General features: G+C 50.4%; 3 protein-coding genes across 3 annotated transcripts; 2 read left to right on the top strand and 1 right to left on the bottom strand.

The window, feature by feature from the left end:
* The first annotated feature begins 2,539 nt into the window (after nt 1-2,539).
* On the top strand, nt 2,540-3,766 carry LOC145990456 (uncharacterized). The gene has a single exon (XM_083126148.1). The coding sequence runs from the start codon at nt 2,540-2,542 to the stop codon at nt 3,764-3,766; it is 1,227 nt and encodes a 408-aa protein (XP_082982274.1).
* A 4,587-nt stretch (nt 3,767-8,353) lies between these two features.
* Nucleotides 8,354-9,679, top strand: LOC145990457 (uncharacterized protein F54H12.2-like). The gene has a single exon (XM_083126150.1). It carries the CDS (start codon nt 8,354-8,356, stop codon nt 9,677-9,679), a length of 1,326 nt encoding a protein of 441 aa, XP_082982276.1.
* Nucleotides 9,680-14,180: 4,501 nt separating this feature from the next.
* Nucleotides 14,181-15,293, bottom strand: LOC145990220 (uncharacterized). Its single transcript, XM_083125894.1, has 2 exons — nt 14,961-15,293; nt 14,181-14,316 (listed from the first exon to the last, which is right to left on the bottom strand). The coding sequence occupies exon 1, from the start codon at nt 15,273-15,275 to the stop codon at nt 14,970-14,972; it is 306 nt and encodes a 101-aa protein (XP_082982020.1). The 5' UTR covers nt 15,276-15,293; the 3' UTR covers nt 14,181-14,316; nt 14,961-14,969.
* Nucleotides 15,294-17,044: the final 1,751 nt, after the last annotated feature.

Consider the following 17,044-nt stretch of genomic DNA (forward strand, 5'->3'; position numbering starts at 1 on the left):
ATGCCATGAGTTGGGTGCACGAGGGTTTGGACGCTGTGCTGAACCACATCGTGGATCGACACAAACCATCGGACAAAGTGGGCGTGGTGCTGGAGAACAAGTCTGACGAGTCGGTTCGACCGATTGGTTTGTCGTTACGGAGAATCGATCAACTGGGTGCTGATATGTTATGGAATGTGGTCGCCAGGGTGTTGCAATCGAACGCCACGTTCTTGTCGACGGATCTTCTACAGCTGCGTGTGTCCGTGATTGGCATGCCTGTCGGTTACGGACGTCGGAAACTGAACTCTCGCGAGCTTGTACCGCACGAGAGATACGCAAAAGTGAAGAGAAGTGTGGTGACTGTGAAGAGCGAGACCAGAGGTGAGAAGATATGTCTGGCCAAAGCCCTGGTGATCGGTCGGATGTATGCGGACAAAGAGTCAGATCCTGAGTATTTCGGGAAATACCACAAACAATTTAAGATGGGGCGGAGAGTGTTGACGTCGGCGGCGATGGAGTTGTGTGGAAAGGCCGGGGTATCGCTGGAGTCGACGGGGGGAGGTCTCGCCGAATTGGCTGCGTTCCAGCGTTATTTCGGAAGTGAGTACAAAATCTTTGTGTTCAGCGATCTGGAGAAGCCGGAGGTGTTGTTCGCCCAGGAGGTACCCCAGGCGAAGAAGTCGATATACCTGTTGCTGAATCAGAGAGACAATCACTATGACGTCATTGTGAATCCAGTGGCTGCGTTCTCGATTCCTTATTTCTGCGAACGGTGTTACGCTTTTTCCCGAAACTTGCGGCACGTGTGCAAAAATATGTGTCATCTGTGTCACACGTCGCCCGTGTGCGAGAAGGAAGTTGTGGTGCATTGCGAACGATGCAACAGGAATTTCAACAGCGATGTGTGCTACAACAACCACCTAAGCACTCGCTACGGCGGGGGCACGGTGTGCACGCAGATACGAAGCTGCACGGGATGTTACCAGTTGTTGGATGCCACCCATCCGGAGAGTGCAAAGCATCGTTGCGGCTACAGGTATTGCAAGACGTGCAAATCACAACGCGAGATGAACCATCTGTGCTACATGCAGAGGGACAATGGAGGTGGTGAGGAGATCAGCTGCAAGAGATGCCTGTTTATGTTTTATGATTTCGAAGCCACGCAGTGCACACCCTATGTCGGTCGACCTTCGACATATGTACACGAACCATGCTTGTGTGTGGTGCAGCAAGTGTGCAGTGTATGCATCGAGGACACAGATATGATGAAAGATTGCTTACAGTGCGGTATTCGCCAGCACTGCTTCGAGGGAGAGGATCCTGTGCGACAGTTTATGGACTACGTCTTCGTGGAGCGACCCTACTTCAAGAGGATTGTGTTGGTGGCCCACAATTTCCGAGCCTACGACGGTATGTTTGTGTTGTCCGATTTGCTGAAGAGGGATGTGGAAGCTCCCGAGGTGATCATGGACGGTACGAAAATCCTGTTTATGAGCGTGGGGAAGAAGTTGCGATTCCTGGATTCTTTGAACTACTTACAGATGCCCCTGTCGAGTTTCTCAAAGACATTCGATTTGGAGGAGACAAAGGGATTCTATCCGCATCTGTTCAACACCAAAGGAAATCGCGACTACAAGGGTCCCTTCCCCAACGACCGGTTCTTCGATCCGGACCACATGTCGCCTCAACACCGCCAGAAATTCTACGAGTGGTACAACAGAGCATCGAAGGAATGTGTGTTGTACGATAACGCCCACGAGTGTCGCAAGTATTGCATTCAGGACGTCACAGTACTTCGAAGAGGAGTGCTCAAATTGCGTCGGTATTTCCTGGACATCGCCAATGTGGACATTCTACAGGACTGTTTCACCATAGCGTCGGCATGCTCCCTGGCGTACCGAAGACATTTCCTCTCGGACAACACCATAGGCGTCATTCCACGTGACGGCTACCGTAATGTGAGTAATCAGAGTAAGATTGCGCTGAAGTGGTTGCTACATCTGGAGAAGTCGGAGAAAGTAGAGTTGGAATATGCCGGTAAAGAAAGGGAGCATGTGGCAGTGAATGGCATCGCCGTGGATGGGTACGACAAAACCACAAGGACCATCTACCAGTTCCACGGGTGCTATTTTCACGGATGTCCATCCTGCTATAAGGAGCGATCGAGACCCGTGTCGAAGAATATCCAATCCGACCCGACGGATACGATGGGTGCTCGATACGAGCGAACGCAAAGGGTGACATCGAACTTTCGCCTATTGGGTTATACTGTGGTGGAAATGTGGGAGTGCACGTTCCGCGGGATCCTGTGGGACCGACCAGACCTCAGCCGCGAACTGGAAGAACACCCGTTTTTTCGGAGTTCTCCGCTGGTGGCGAGGGATGGGTGGAGGTGTTTAAAATGCGAGGAGTGGTTGGCGCCGGCGAGGAGGAGAAAATACGCTACTACGACATCACATCGCTGTACCCGACCGTGAATAAGTTCGCCAAGGCACCCGTGGGACACCCAGAGGTTCTGTTTGGTGCATCAGCACCGACACCAGAGGAGGTATTGGAAATGGACGGCATAGCCAAACTCCGAGTGCTTCCGCCGCGAGACCTATACATTCCCGTGCTGCCTATGAAGACGGGAGGGAAACTGTTGTTTCCGTTGTGTTGGAGTTGCGCAACGGGGCTCCGACAAGAAGGAGAGTGCGACCACACGGATGCGGAGAGAGCAATCACGGGAACGTGGGTGCTGGATGAAGTTCGCCTCGCCGTCGAGAAGGGCTACAAGATTCAGGATGTGTACGAAGTGTGGAGGTACGAGGTGAGCGTCTACGACCCGACGACAGGTGAGGGGGGTTTGTTCGCTCAGTACGTGAACACGTTTCTACAAATCAAACAGGAGAGTAGTGGTTGGCCAGCGTGGTGCACGGACGATGAGAAGAAGGAGGAGTATATTGGTACCTACAAAGAGCACGAAGGGATCGAATTACGTAAGGAGCGTATCGACAAGAATCCAGGACTGCGTGCTGTTGCAAAGTTGTGCCTGAACTCGCTTTGGGGTAAATTTGCGCAGAACAGTAACAAACCACAGACGTCGATCATACGAGAACCCCGGGATATCTTTGAAAAGTTGACGGAACCCGGTGTCAACGTGAAGCAGGTGTTGTTTGTCAACGATGACACGGTGATTGTTAGTTGGGACTACCTGAACGAGTGTGCACCTCAAAACAGCAAAGTAAACGTCGCAATAGGTGCGTACACGACAACCTTCGCCAGGATCCGTCTGTACAAACTGTTGGACGCTGTGGGGGAGGATATATTGTACTGCGACACGGACAGCGTGATATTTCGCGAGACCAGACGATCACGCGGGAAACTACGGTTGGGCGACCACCTGGGAGATTTGACGGACGAAATGTCGGAATTCGGCGATGGTGCCTACATTAGGGAGTTTGTGTCCGGCGGTCCGAAGAATTACGCTCTGAAGGTGTGGTCCCCAACAAAGGGAAAGGAGTTCCACGTGGTAAAAATGAAGGGTATCACGTTGGACCACGCCGCGAGTTCGAAATTGAACTTTGATGTGGTGAAAGATTTTGTGCTGCACATGAACGAGAAAAAGAAGATGGTCATCCAATACCCCAGACGGATTGCGAGAAAACGACGTTTCGTGCTAGTGACAGAACCTCAGGAAAAAACATATCAGGTGGTGAATACAAAACGACGGATAAGAGATTCCACGTTGGACACCCTACCATACGGCTACCGTAGCGTCCAGGAGGATGAGGAGGAGGAATAGAAAAACGATGGAAATGCGGTGAAAGACACAGTCGTTGCGATGGTTCTCCAATGGAAACAACCGTTCCGATGCATCGTGGCTGGTCCTAGTGGTTGCGGCAAGTCGACTTTTGTGTTGAACCTGTTGCGAAATAGAGGTGAACATATCGATGGAGGAGGATTCAAGAGGATTGTGTGGTGCACGGGATCAAACTTCGCACCTCCCAAAGCGGAAGGGGTGGAACAACATAACGGTATGCCGAATTACGACGATTTGAGGTCCAACCCTCCATGTCTGGTGATCCTGGACGACCTTATGAACGACGCCTACAACGCGCACGAGGTGTCCGACCTGTTCACCAAAATGTCTCATCACGACCGAATCAGCGTCATTCTTTTGACTCAGAATTTATTTCCTAAAGGTTCCCAATCGCGAGATATCGCCCTAAACGCTAACTACATGGTGATCTTCAAGAACCCGAGGGACCATCTGCAGGTGTCGACGTTGGCGCGACAAATATACCCTTCCAAGTGGCGATGCTTCGAAAAGGTATTTAACGATATCACCCGACAACCATACAGTTATTGTTTCCTGGACTTCACGCAGGACACACCGGAGCCTCTACGTATACGTTCGGAGCTGTTTCCAGAAAGATACAGGTACTGTGCGGTTCACGTTCCCGACCCCGATCGATGCCTGTCGTACGACCGAGATGAGCAAATATATACGCTCCAATAAAGCGCTTTTACATACTCTCCGAACGTCGAACCCGCGGATTCGCAAGGCCATCCTCAAGGAGGCGGATCCGAAACTGGTGAACGCCCTGTCCGAGTGTTGCCTGAACGTGTTGAACAAGAACGTACCCGTTACGAAGGTGGTCAAGCGCAAGTTGAGACAGAACAAAAACGTGTTGCGGAAACTCGCCAGCAATAAGGTGCCGCTGCGGTATCGAAAACGTCTTCTTGTGCAAAAAGGAGGGTTCCTTCCTGTGCTGTTGGGCAGCGTGATTAGCGGTCTGCTGGGAACACTCCTGAATCGGTAAGAGAGACATGGCGTCGTCGACACAGTACAGAAAACTGATCATGATGACCCCGGATCAGTTCGATAAGTTAAAAGGCAACGACCTGAATGCGCAACTGTCGGATCTCGACCAGGAGATGCAAAAAATCCTTCGCTCTAAAATCATGGACGATCACCAAAAGTGGTCACTGTATCGACAGACCTTGGACAAGTATCTGCGGGTGATTCGGAGAGGGGAGGTACCGGTGAGCATACCTGTTGTGGTGGAAGGTGATGCTGGTGGAGAGAACGCGACGCCAGCAAAGGTGAAACGAGAAGAAGATAAAAAGTTCGAGACGCCACCGAGACAGTTTCCATTCGCACAGACGGAACGGTGGTCGTGGCCGAAAGCGGGGGAGGAGGAGTTTGAATCGACGGAAGAAGAAGAAGAGGAGGAGAAACGGAGAGTTAAGAAGAAGAAAAGAGAAGAGAGAACACCTATCAAACTTCGACTACGAAGACGACCCGTGGGAACGAAGAGACCTTGGTCGAAACACGTAGCATGGGAGCCGCTGAGGATGTGAACAAGACGCTTCACGACGTCTACTACGCTCCCGAGAAGGGGGAGTCCTTCACGACGACGGAGAAACTCTGGGAGGCGACAGGGAGACGGATCCCGAAGAAGAAGGTGCGGGAGTGGCTCCAACAACAGGATACGTACACCGTGCACCGACCGAAACGCATCCATTACCCCAGAAGTAGGTACAACGTGACAAACATGGACGACCTATGGGAGGCGGATCTCAACGACATGCAAAACCTTCAAAGGTACAATCGTGGTTGGAGGTACCTGTTGACTGTGATCGATGTGTTTTCAAAACGCGCGTCCGCCGTGGCGTTGAAAAACAAAACAGGTCCGGAGGTGACACGAGGGTTCGCCGCCATACTGCGGAAGGAGAGGGGTCGTAAACCTTTGGTTCTACAGACGGATGCAGGTTCCGAATTTAAAAACACGCATTTCCAGAAACTGCTGAAAGAGAAAGGGATAGAACATCGGATACCCAGAAACACGGACATGAAAGCGAGCGTAGTGGAGCGATTTAACAGAACGTTAAAGACTCGAATGTGGAAGTACTTCACAGCTCGCGGTACATACAAGTACACCGACGTTCTTCCGAAACTCGTGGAAGGGTACAACCACTCGTACCACAGAAGTGTAGGCATGAAGCCGGCGGATGTGAACGAAGGTAACATATACACGGTGTGGAAAAACCTGACGAAGGGAGAGAGAGGTATGCAGCAACCTACAAAAACAAATACAAATCTCCGAGTGGGCGATATGGTTCGCGTGAGCAAGTTGAAACTCCCCTTCGAAAAGGGGTACGTACCGAATTGGTCGCGTGAACACTTCAAGGTTCACCGAACGATACAACACCACCCTGTACCGGTGTATCTGGTCGAGGACCTACAGGGAAACTTGTTGGAGGGTTCCTTTTACGCTGAGGAACTACAGAAGATCATCGTTCCCGAAGACAAAGAGTATCGTATCGAACGGATCCTTCAACGTCGCACTCGTAACGGGAAACGCGAATATAAAGTCAAGTGGCTCGGCTACCCCATGTCATTTTCCTCCTGGGTTGGCGAAGAGGACATTCGGCGAACGAGGTAGAACAAGAACCATGGAGTCCGACGAATTTATGATGTTCCTACCGTCCAACAGTTCAATGGATTATTTTCCCGGAAACACTATCGCCCGGTACACGACCAAACTACCGGAACCCGTAGAGTTGGGTCCGGGGTGGGAAGTGGGTCTGTCCGAGGTTCTCTACCCGTTGTATTTCGACAACGTAGTTCGTTTGGACGAGACTCTACTCTTGAAGTTCCCTGTCATGCAGTACGACCACGTGGCGGAGTTCACGATGATGATGTTCGATGCGCTGAAACACGAACCTCGCGAGAAGATGCGCTCCTACATCGACGATTTCATCAGCAACATAGAGGCAATCTTCGGGAAAGGTGTGCACAAAGACCAAGAGGATGACGAAAGGAGAAGAAAAAAATTGCGTGGAGAACGAGAAAAGAGAGATGACGCCGACCTCTACTATGGCATGACGTTACCGATTCCAGGAGAAACGCTGATACCCACCCCTGAGGAGGAAGAGGAGGAAGACTCGAACGTAGGACGTGGATCAGTGTCACGAAAATTAGATGATAGTGGTGGTGGTGGTGGTGGTGAGGAGAAGAAGACCAAGGAAGATGACCCTAACGTGATACGCGTGCCTCCACCGGATCACAAGAAAAGGAAGATGAATGAAAGTGGCGACGGCGGCGGCGGCGGAGGTGGAAAGTCTTACAATTACCCGTACAACGTGAAGGTACTCTCCACAAGAAACACAATCAAGATCGGTCTTCACGATCAAATCCTGGAACTACCGCCGCAACTGTACACCTCCCCGACCGAACTGTTGGCCAACATTCACAATCTCCTCCCGGACAAGGGGGATGCGGAAGGTACAAAGAACGACATGATCAATACCGCGAGTGCCCTGAGATACAACCTCGACAAGGTGGATCAAGATGGTAGATCCGTCTTTCACGGTGTCCCACCCACGGTCACACCATTCAACAGCCAGCTGGTCTTTGTGTATTGCGACATTATCGAGCACCAATTCACCGGCGACGTCAGGTCCCGCCTGTTGCGAGTGATTTCCCAGGATTTTTCGATGTTGGGTAACCGCACCGTGGCACATCACAAGTTTGACAGAGTGTACTATCACCCGCTCGACAAATACACCTTCGAAACCATCGACATCGAGTTCCGGAACGATAAAAACGAACCCTTACCTTTTCACGCCAACAACATACCATCCCTAGCGGTGCTACACTTTCGACAAAGGCGGCAGCAGAGAGATCCTTAAAAGATCGAGACGTTAGTAGAGATGGACATTCGGAGAAAGTCCGTCACGATGACCAATTCGATCGTCGATTACTATACCTTCCAGGCTCAAACCGGTCGCGGTGTGGGTCCGTACTACCAGGGAAGAAGGTACCAACGTGGACACGGCATATTAGGTTCTTTTTTCCCCTGGTTGTTCCGCACGGTGAAACCGCTGGTGGTGTCTGGTGCTAAAGCGTTGGGTAAGGAAGCGTTGCGGACCGGAGCAAATATATTAGGAGATGTCGCCACGTCGCAAGGACCAGTCCGCGACATTGTACGGAAGCGTCTGCACGAGTCCAGGACAAATCTACAGAACAAGGCTGAGGCGAAAGTGAAGCAGATGACAGGTTCGGGCATCAAACGAAGGCGGTTGAACAGACCACGCAAACGAGCACGAAAGACGACGACGACGACGAGGTTGGTCGGACCAAGAAGAAGAAGAGCAGCACGCAACACAAAAAGGAAGACATCAACGACGAGGAAGCGAAGGACAGCCACCGTAGTGCACCGACGTCGTCGCGGCCACAACCGAAGAACCTTCACGGACCTATTCTCCGCACCCTAGTATAGAGAGAGACTAGAACGTTATAAAGGCACTGAAACCAAGACGAAGATTCCAGTCGAAGGGTTTGTGCTACCCGACGTGGATCTCGCGAGCGAGCGTAATGACCATGGAGGGAATGTTACCGGAAATGGATATATTCGAGGAACCATGTCTCCAGACGGCGATTACAGGGAACTTCCAGGAAATATGTCACCCCATCTCGTCGATGGACAATGCGACCGTTTATCAGTTTCTCAGCAAGGGACCAAGCAATTCCTACAGATGGTTGCCAACAACACGTCTTGGTGTTACGTGTCGGATGACTAAACCGGATGGAACGTTGTTGACATACAACGCAGCCGAAACAAAGAAGTGGGGTGTGGTGAACAATGTGGAACACTCGCTCTTCAGTCAAATTAGCGTCTACCTGAACAACACGTTGGTGACAGGTTCTAGCACCAATTACCCCTATAAGTCGTATCTCACCAACGTGGTCAACTTTGGAAAGGATGCTCTGCACACTCACCTTACGTCGAGTGGTTTCTACCTGGACACAAATAACGAACCCAACACGGCCACCAACGAAGGATTCAAGAAGCGTTGGGAATTGTTCCAAGGTGGGAGCGCCAACGATGCCGACACGAGCGAAATCCAGAATGAGGTGGAACTGATTTCGAGACTCAACGTGGACTTTTTCAATCAGGAGCGGTACCTTCTGAATGACGTGGACATGAAGGTGGTGCTGACCAAGGCGAAGAATGAATTCTACATTTGGGGAGAAGGTGCGACCTCGCCGGTGACAATCCAGATCCTGAAAGCAGCTCTCTACGTGAACCACTTCACGATCAGCCCATCGTTCCTGGTGGCGCACAGCATGGCGTTACAGAAGAGCAACGCAAAATACTTCTTCAAGCGTTCGGAGCTGAAAACCTTCACTGTTCCTTCGGGCGGAAAGTCGCTGACATTGAACAACATCACCAACGGAACGATACCGACCTTCCTGCTCTTCACAATGGTGCCCAACAACGCGTTCGTGGGGACTCCCAACACGAACCCGTTCCACCTGACGCCGGAGTCCCTCAACTACTTTGCACTCTACGTCAGAGAACAGCTCGTTCAGACTGCACCGTTGGAAATGGATTTCGAGCGTGGAGCGATCACCCGAGGCTACGAGACACTCTTCACTGGGACGAACATCCATCACTCCGACAAAGGTCATATGATCACCAGGGAGATGTTTGCAAACGGTTACTTTATGCTGTGTTACCTACTGACACCGGATCTCGCCGACGACAACAACTGTAGAAGTCTTCCGGAAAAGGGTGAACTCCGCATCGAGGCACGATTCAAGAACCCTCTCAGCAGGGCGATGACGTGTCTGATCTACCTGCTCTACGACGCATCGGTGGAAATTACAAAAGACAGACGTGTCATCTTTAACCACGACGGGTAGTCCACCAAAGATCGCTGAGAAGAAGAAGAATTATAAAACAGTGTTCACTACCCACATGTGAACTATTTGGACGATGAACACGACCCAGATCCATGATGCCCTCGCTGGAAACCACGTAACCCGGGTTGCATTCCAAGGGGTGTACCCGAGCGACATGTTGGCCGACGTCGTCGTCGTGAAGAAACCTGCAGTGTTCGTTGCCAACACCGACCCATACGGCAAAGAGGGTCAACATTGGGTCGCCATACACGTGGACGCTCAGGGTTACGGACGGTACTTTGATTCGTACGGGATCGAACCTATCCGACCCTCCTTTCGTCGCTTTTTGGACCGCAATTGCATCCGGTGGGGGAGCAACTCTCGACAGCTGCAGGGCTTCCTCAGCACAGTGTGCGGACAATACTGTTGCGTGTACCTGCATCATGCATGTCTGTCAACGTCGGAATATCCGTTTTACTCGCATTTCACCGATTGTTTCACGCAAAATGATCGGGAAGTAGTGCGCCTGTTTAACCGCTATTTCCGATCACCCTGCAGAGCGTCGCCACTGCAGACACGTTGCAACCAGATTTGCCGCCCACGGTACAACAGCCACAAACACGCCCCTCCTCCTCCTCGTTGTTGTTGCAGCAGGAAATGACGTCGAACGGCGAGTTCCATAAGTACAGAGAGCTAGACGTGGATTTGGCAGAGAGTCGAGCGGAGGATGTCGGAGACGGACGTGCGAAGAAGAGGAAGAGGTTCAGCTATGATGGAGCAGAAGGTGGCTGTGGTAGAGAGCGGGAAAGCACCAGAAGAAAAAGACAACGATTTCCAAAGCACATCACGTTCCCACCCTCCTAGAATCGAGTACCTGCTCCGCGACGCATTGGTGGAAATTACAAAAGACAGACGTATCATCATGAACAACGATTGGTAACAAAAACAGATCTGTCTCACCCTCCCCCTCCTTGTTGTTTCAGTAGCAGCAGATGTCGTCGTCGTCGAGCAGTGAGTCTGGTGACGCAACCCCATCGATGACGTGGCGGCGGCGGCGGCGGCGGCGCTGGCGGCGGGAGCGGCAGTCACATAAGTACAGAGAGCGAGACGTGGATGTGGCAGAGAGTCGAGCGGAGAGGGAGGATGTCGGAGACGGAAGTGCGAAGAAAAGGTTCAGCGATGCTGACAGCGGAGAGCGGCGACAGCCGGGGGAGAGCACCAGAAGAAGAAGACAACGATTTCGCCTACATCCAAGGGACCAAAAAGAGCAGCAGAGTACGTTCCGACGGTGGAGACGGTCTGTTCCTCCTACCCAGCATCGAGTATCTCAGTCCGTCGCACACCAAATGCATCCTGATCGGGTATCGACGTGTTTTCGGCGGCGGCGGCGGCAGGGAAGCAGGATGTGTTCCTTGCGTGTTCCTTCGATCTCACCATCTGGACATCGCCGTCGAGTGGAACGTGTTCCGAAAATTCCTAGCGCTCGATCCTACCCCTATGGCGCGATACTTCAAGACGGGCGAGAGGTACAGCTTCGACCTGAAACCGGACATCGCCGCCGGTGAAGAAGAAGAAGAAGGCGAGGTTGCAGATCAGCAGGACAAGTGTATGGCCATCGGTACCATGACGTTGTTCTCCAAACACCATCTCATGCTGATCGTGGGTGATAGGAAGATCCACTGGAACGAAGCTGAATTCTACCGTTATCTGAGCATCAGACGACTTCTGTCGGCATACATGACCTTCTACGAGCATCTCCACGAACATGTCTCAGCTTGCGTGCAACGGCACGCCGAGGACGACAAGCTAACCAGGGTACTTCCCCCTCCCCCTCCACGTCGCTCCATACTTCAACGTTTCCACAACGACCTTCTGCGCATCGTGCGTGCGCAGCTGGAGAAACCATAAATATAGTGAAATCTAGAAGTTCGTCGCCCAGTGTGTGACTGCAGCAGCATGGAGAAGGTCGTTTTCGCCGTTGACGAGAGCCTGGAAGTGTCCGTGGTGGACAAACAGGATTCCACTTCGGTCGTCTTCCGCAAGGATGAGTCCACGGTGATCCTCGACACGGACAAGTACATCGAGCTCGTGAAGACTCTGTCACCGATATTGCATCTTTTCCACGAACGTCATCTGGATTGTTCTCGTCGCAGAAGCGTCAAGTTCGTCATCACCTCCACGTTCCGAGTGATCGTCAAAGACTGCATGAGTGACTTTGTGGTGATCCTCCAGGACGAGCACGGAAGCGTTGTGATGAGTGCCGCACAATGGGAAGAATTTCTGGAGCTGTATCATCCCATCATGAAGGCTTACTTCCGACGCTGGCATGCGCAGTGACAGAACCTGCCAACACCTACTACTACTGACGACATGGACACCCCTTAACTACTTATGTCGATGGTGATGCAGAACATGCCTTCTACCACTACTACTACTACTTGTGGCACCCCTTAACTACTTATGTCGATGGTGATGCAGAACGTGCCTACTACCACTACTACTACGAATACTGCTGCTGCTGCTGCTAATGATGATTTCTTATTTTGTATGCTTTTGTGTGTCAATTAAAATGATTTGTTCACATATATCCGTTGTGTTTCATTTCAACGCATCCCTTCCAGAAGCACGGAGAGAGCGAAAGCGAGGCGTACCCCTGCGCGCGCGGCGGCCAAAGGCCGTCCAATGGCGCCAAAGGCGCCATTGGACGCCACTTTGCGTGATTCTCTCTCTCTCTCTCTCTCCTAGCCGTAGCATAGTAGACTAGGTCGACTGGAGAGAAGAAAGAGCGAGAGAGATGGCTCAGACGCCTCTCTCTCTCTCTCTCTCTCTTTCTCTCCTAGCCGTAGCATAGTAGACTAGGTCGACTGGAGAGAAGAAAGAGCGAGAGATATGGCTCCGACGCCTCTCTCTCCCCCTCTCTCTCTCTCTCTCTCTCTCTCTTTCCTACCAGGTCGGACTCTCTGCGCTAACCACTACACACCCACGAGGTGGTCGACCCACCGACTTGCTTTGCGAAAGAGCGAAGTGACTCGAAGGAGAGGAAAAACACGACATCTGGCGGGCAGCAGCGCTGTCGCTCCCCCCACTCCTCCCGAGCGACAGCTGGCCTACTCATCGACACCGCCGCCGCTGAAAGTCATTTCTCCCGCGCGGAGGGAAAAACTACATCTGGTGTTCTTTACCTAGGGCTGCAACACTGTCGGGTTTTCGCCACACGTGCGAATTGTTTTTGCTCACCCCACACGTTCCTGCTGCCGGTTGCCGATTTGGGGGAGATGCCCTCCACGATAAATGAACCTCTTGCAGAGATCTTTAAATGCATAAAAGGACGGCATACGCTATTCTTTGCCTCATTTGTACTTTTAAAACGTGTGCGTGAAAAGTTTTACTATTATCAAGATGCAGCATCAACATTCGCCCGATGTGGTTTCCCTCGTAAGTACCATTCCTCTCTCTTTTTTTCTCTATCTCTCTCATCCTTGGTTCGACACTCGTAGCATATATATATACACACTTGTGTTAGCGCCGACCCTTATGGCGAAGTGGTTAGAGTCGGACGCCTCAGTACAAATACGTTAGTTTTGCCGAACCTTGTGGCGGAGTGGTTAGCACATGCCGGCCGGGAGGAACGACCTGGATTCGAATCTTCTCCTCCTTACACAAGCATAAGTTAGTTTTGCCGCCGACCCCTGTGGCGAAGTGGTTAGCATACGCAAGAGGGGGAAAACGACCTGGATTCGAATCTTCTCTTTACACACGCATAAGTTAGTTTTGCCGACCCTTGTGGCGAAGTGGTTAGCACACGCCAGCCGGGGGGAACGACATAGATTCGAATCTCAGCATGGATAGACTCAGTGCGAATTTTCTCACCAAACAAAATAGTGTACATATACACAGCTATTCAAACTCTAGTTTGAGGTAAACAAACAAACACGCACAGCGTTCAGGGAAAAATCTTTTCTTTATTTAGTTTTGCACACACGTTCTACATTCTACGGTACTTATACATATCATACGCACTTCACTTAGTGTAGTAGGACCTTATGGGTTCTCCACACACACACACACACACTTGCAAGAAAATGAAAAGAAATAAAACACTTCTATTTGGGGGCACGACTTTATAGTCCCCCTCTCTCGATTTGCTACATTCTGTAATAGTGTAGTAGGACCTTATGGGTTCAGCAAACAAAAACAAAAAAAAAACACTTCTATTTTGGGGGGCAGGGCCACCAGTTCTGAATATCCTTAGAGAATAACTACATTCTGTATTTAGCGGTGAGAGACTTATCTGCTCCCGCGAAGTTCTGCTTCTTGAATAGTTTATACAAATCATACGCACTTCGCATTGTATAGTAGGACCTTATAGGTTCCTCGTTCACAACTCTTGCAAAAAACATTTCTATTTTGGGACACGACTTCTGTAGTAACTGCATAGCCTGGTACAGGGCCACAAGTCCTTGAATATCATTCTCGATTGATTGGGCTTTTGTCTCCAATGCTAGGATCAGGTTCTCGATCCCTCCTTCTTTCCTTGTCAGAGCTTCCAAATAGTACGCAGACTCGTCAATCTCATTCTCACCACACCTTTCTCCCATCACGTGGATTCTTTTGCATGGTAGACAGTAGTCCCCGGGAAACAAAACTGGTGGCGATGTCTGCAAAGAAAACAATACACACTTGTAAATACAAAACATATTTCCTACTTCTTTTTTACTACATTTACCTATATTTTTTACAGATTATCACCCGGGAAATTCTAGAAATAGAAAAGGTTGAAGTAGGAGGGCGGGTCGTACGGAGGACCAGATGCGTTGTAGAAAGGGAGGGGAACGTGTATTACGTCCCACCCGATCACCCTTTGGTTCAGGGTGACGTCAACCTATTCATGGGCTGCCGTTTAGAACCCCAAGAACCCCAACGACGGCAGTATAGACCTCCCACACCTCACCCGCATGCACCGACACCCCCTTCCCCCAACCCGTCCTACAACTACTCCCCTCCACCTCCTAGAAACAACCCCTCACCCCCGGACAGCTTGGCGGAGGAAGAGGAGGCCGTATTTCAACCCGTTGACGGTCTCCTAGTCCCTGATTTTGATGACCTACTACCTTACTACCCCCAACAGTAGTAACCTATACCTTCTTCCTACCTTCTTCCTACCTTCTCCCTCTATCCTTCATTTCCCCTTCTTTTCATCTACACGCTTACTTCTTCAAACAGAACCTCCCCGTAAGTACTTTTTTTATTTATTTTATTTTTTACTAACGACATATAAGTGTTATTATTTATTTGTACTCACCATCTTGTATTACTCGTTGAACAATTCTGATGCTAGCAGCGGGGCGTCCTCTCCTTCTACTTCCGCTATCACTTTCAACTCGTCCTTCCTTCGTCTTCTTCTTCGTCTACTGTAGCTCTCGCCGGCGTCGCTGCACTCGTTCTCGGCTGTGTCGCTGTCTCTGTCGACCTCGTCACGATCCTGTAGCCAGTTAGACAATGTTTCACTTAGTTGCACTTTCTTTCTTTGCGGTCTCTCTCCGGCACGTATCTGTCTTCGCACCCTCCAGAGACTGTACATTAATTCGTCCAGCGGTAAACCCTCCCCCGGATTCATTGCTATCGGCTTCACCAGATTACGGTTCGGATGTGTGGTATTCAATAGCAAATCCCCTAATGTGTGCTGCTCGGTAAGGCGCCCGTGGAACAGACTAGCAAATCCCAACATTTTCGACATAACATAGGATGCTTCCAGATTTGCTGTTTCCGCAGCAGCGGTCAGCATATCCATCCTTGCCGTGTTTACTATGTACATATTTTGAAACGAACCATATCTAGCAACGCCATGTCCCTCCATTTTACCCTGAAGAAACATTTCCAGAGTGTAAACGCGATTTCCGAACGGAACTGCAACACCATCTCTTTCCCCCATCGTTGGCACCTCTTTCTCCACAATATACTGGACATTACATTCATCCATACACCAAAGCTGGCGACCAAACTTTACATTTACTCTCTCCTCACAAAGACATTTTCCCTTCTCACCTATCGCGCTCGCTTCGTAGATATACAGAGGACCACACTCCTCCCCCTTCGTCTGCAAATCTCTGATCACAGACATATCCCTAGTCAGAAAACTAAAGTGAAAATATGACGGGTGATATTTGTGTAACACAAACGATTCACACATTTCATACCCACCGCCGCCGCCACCTTTCTTTGACGAAGTACTCACAGCTACCTTGCAACGAGCTGTTGGGGTGGTCCTACGAGGGACATACATCATATCCACATCCCCTTCCCTACATTCTACACTCGTTAATAACTCCCCATCAATACTAGCGGACTCCACATCTACACAGAAACGTATCCACGGACGCGCACAATTCATCTCTCTCTTAGACAACAACGATGAAGCCGCAACAACCTACAACGAAAACAGAAATACTCTGCGTTACACAACTTCCTTCTTGAATCTACATTCACGTCCGTCGTCAAAGGCAAAACAATCTGTACAATCACGAGTACTTTTATAACTAAAATCCCCGCAATAAACACAGAAAAAATCATCTGACAACCTCGTACGCAACCCACCAGGCATAAACAAAAACTTGCCTTCGCGACGGAGCACATACATTCTATACTCGCTACAGTTCACATTCACACAGTAGTAACGAGAATACCCGTAATCTGGGAAATCAACCACTTGAACGTCTTTACAGTATGGACAGTGAATTGAACGATTACTTTTTACAGTCCCCAGATACAACGACATCACAAACCACAAATCTCTTTCGGTAATGCGTAAGACAGACAGTATACACACCTCAGACTCAGCAGCAGCAGCAGCAGCAGCAGCAGAAAAAAACTTCTCCACTCTCAGAGACAGACACATCGAACTCGTCGATGTCAAACATATTTATACCAACAAGTCGTGGGAGACTCCTCCCCACACAAACACCGCATTGGTCACAACCACAACACCTGCACTCCCCCAACGAGATATATATTTGATCCACACATCTGCGATCCCCCACAGAGCAAAAAATTCGATCTGGTCAGATGCCAACCCTCGCCACATAGAGGTATATTTGAACTGGTCACATGCCGCCAAAGCTACCCCTCCCCCATAGAGACACATTCGAACCGAACATCCGCCAGATGTCAACGAACCCCCCACAGAGAGATCAATTTCATCACGTCCACATATCACGCAGAGCAAAAAATTCAATACTCACAGATGTCGACGCTCGCCACAGAGATGTATATTTGAACTGGACACATACCGCCAAAACTACCCCCACAGAGAGAGACATTCGAAACGAACATCCGCCAGATGTCAACGAACCCCCCACAGAGTATTATCTTTCATCACGTCCACATATC

The sequence above is a fragment of the Lepisma saccharinum genome, chromosome 7, assembly GCF_977018435.1.
Source record: "Lepisma saccharinum chromosome 7, izLepSacc3.1, whole genome shotgun sequence".
Lineage (NCBI taxonomy): Eukaryota > Metazoa > Arthropoda > Insecta > Zygentoma > Lepismatidae > Lepisma > Lepisma saccharinum.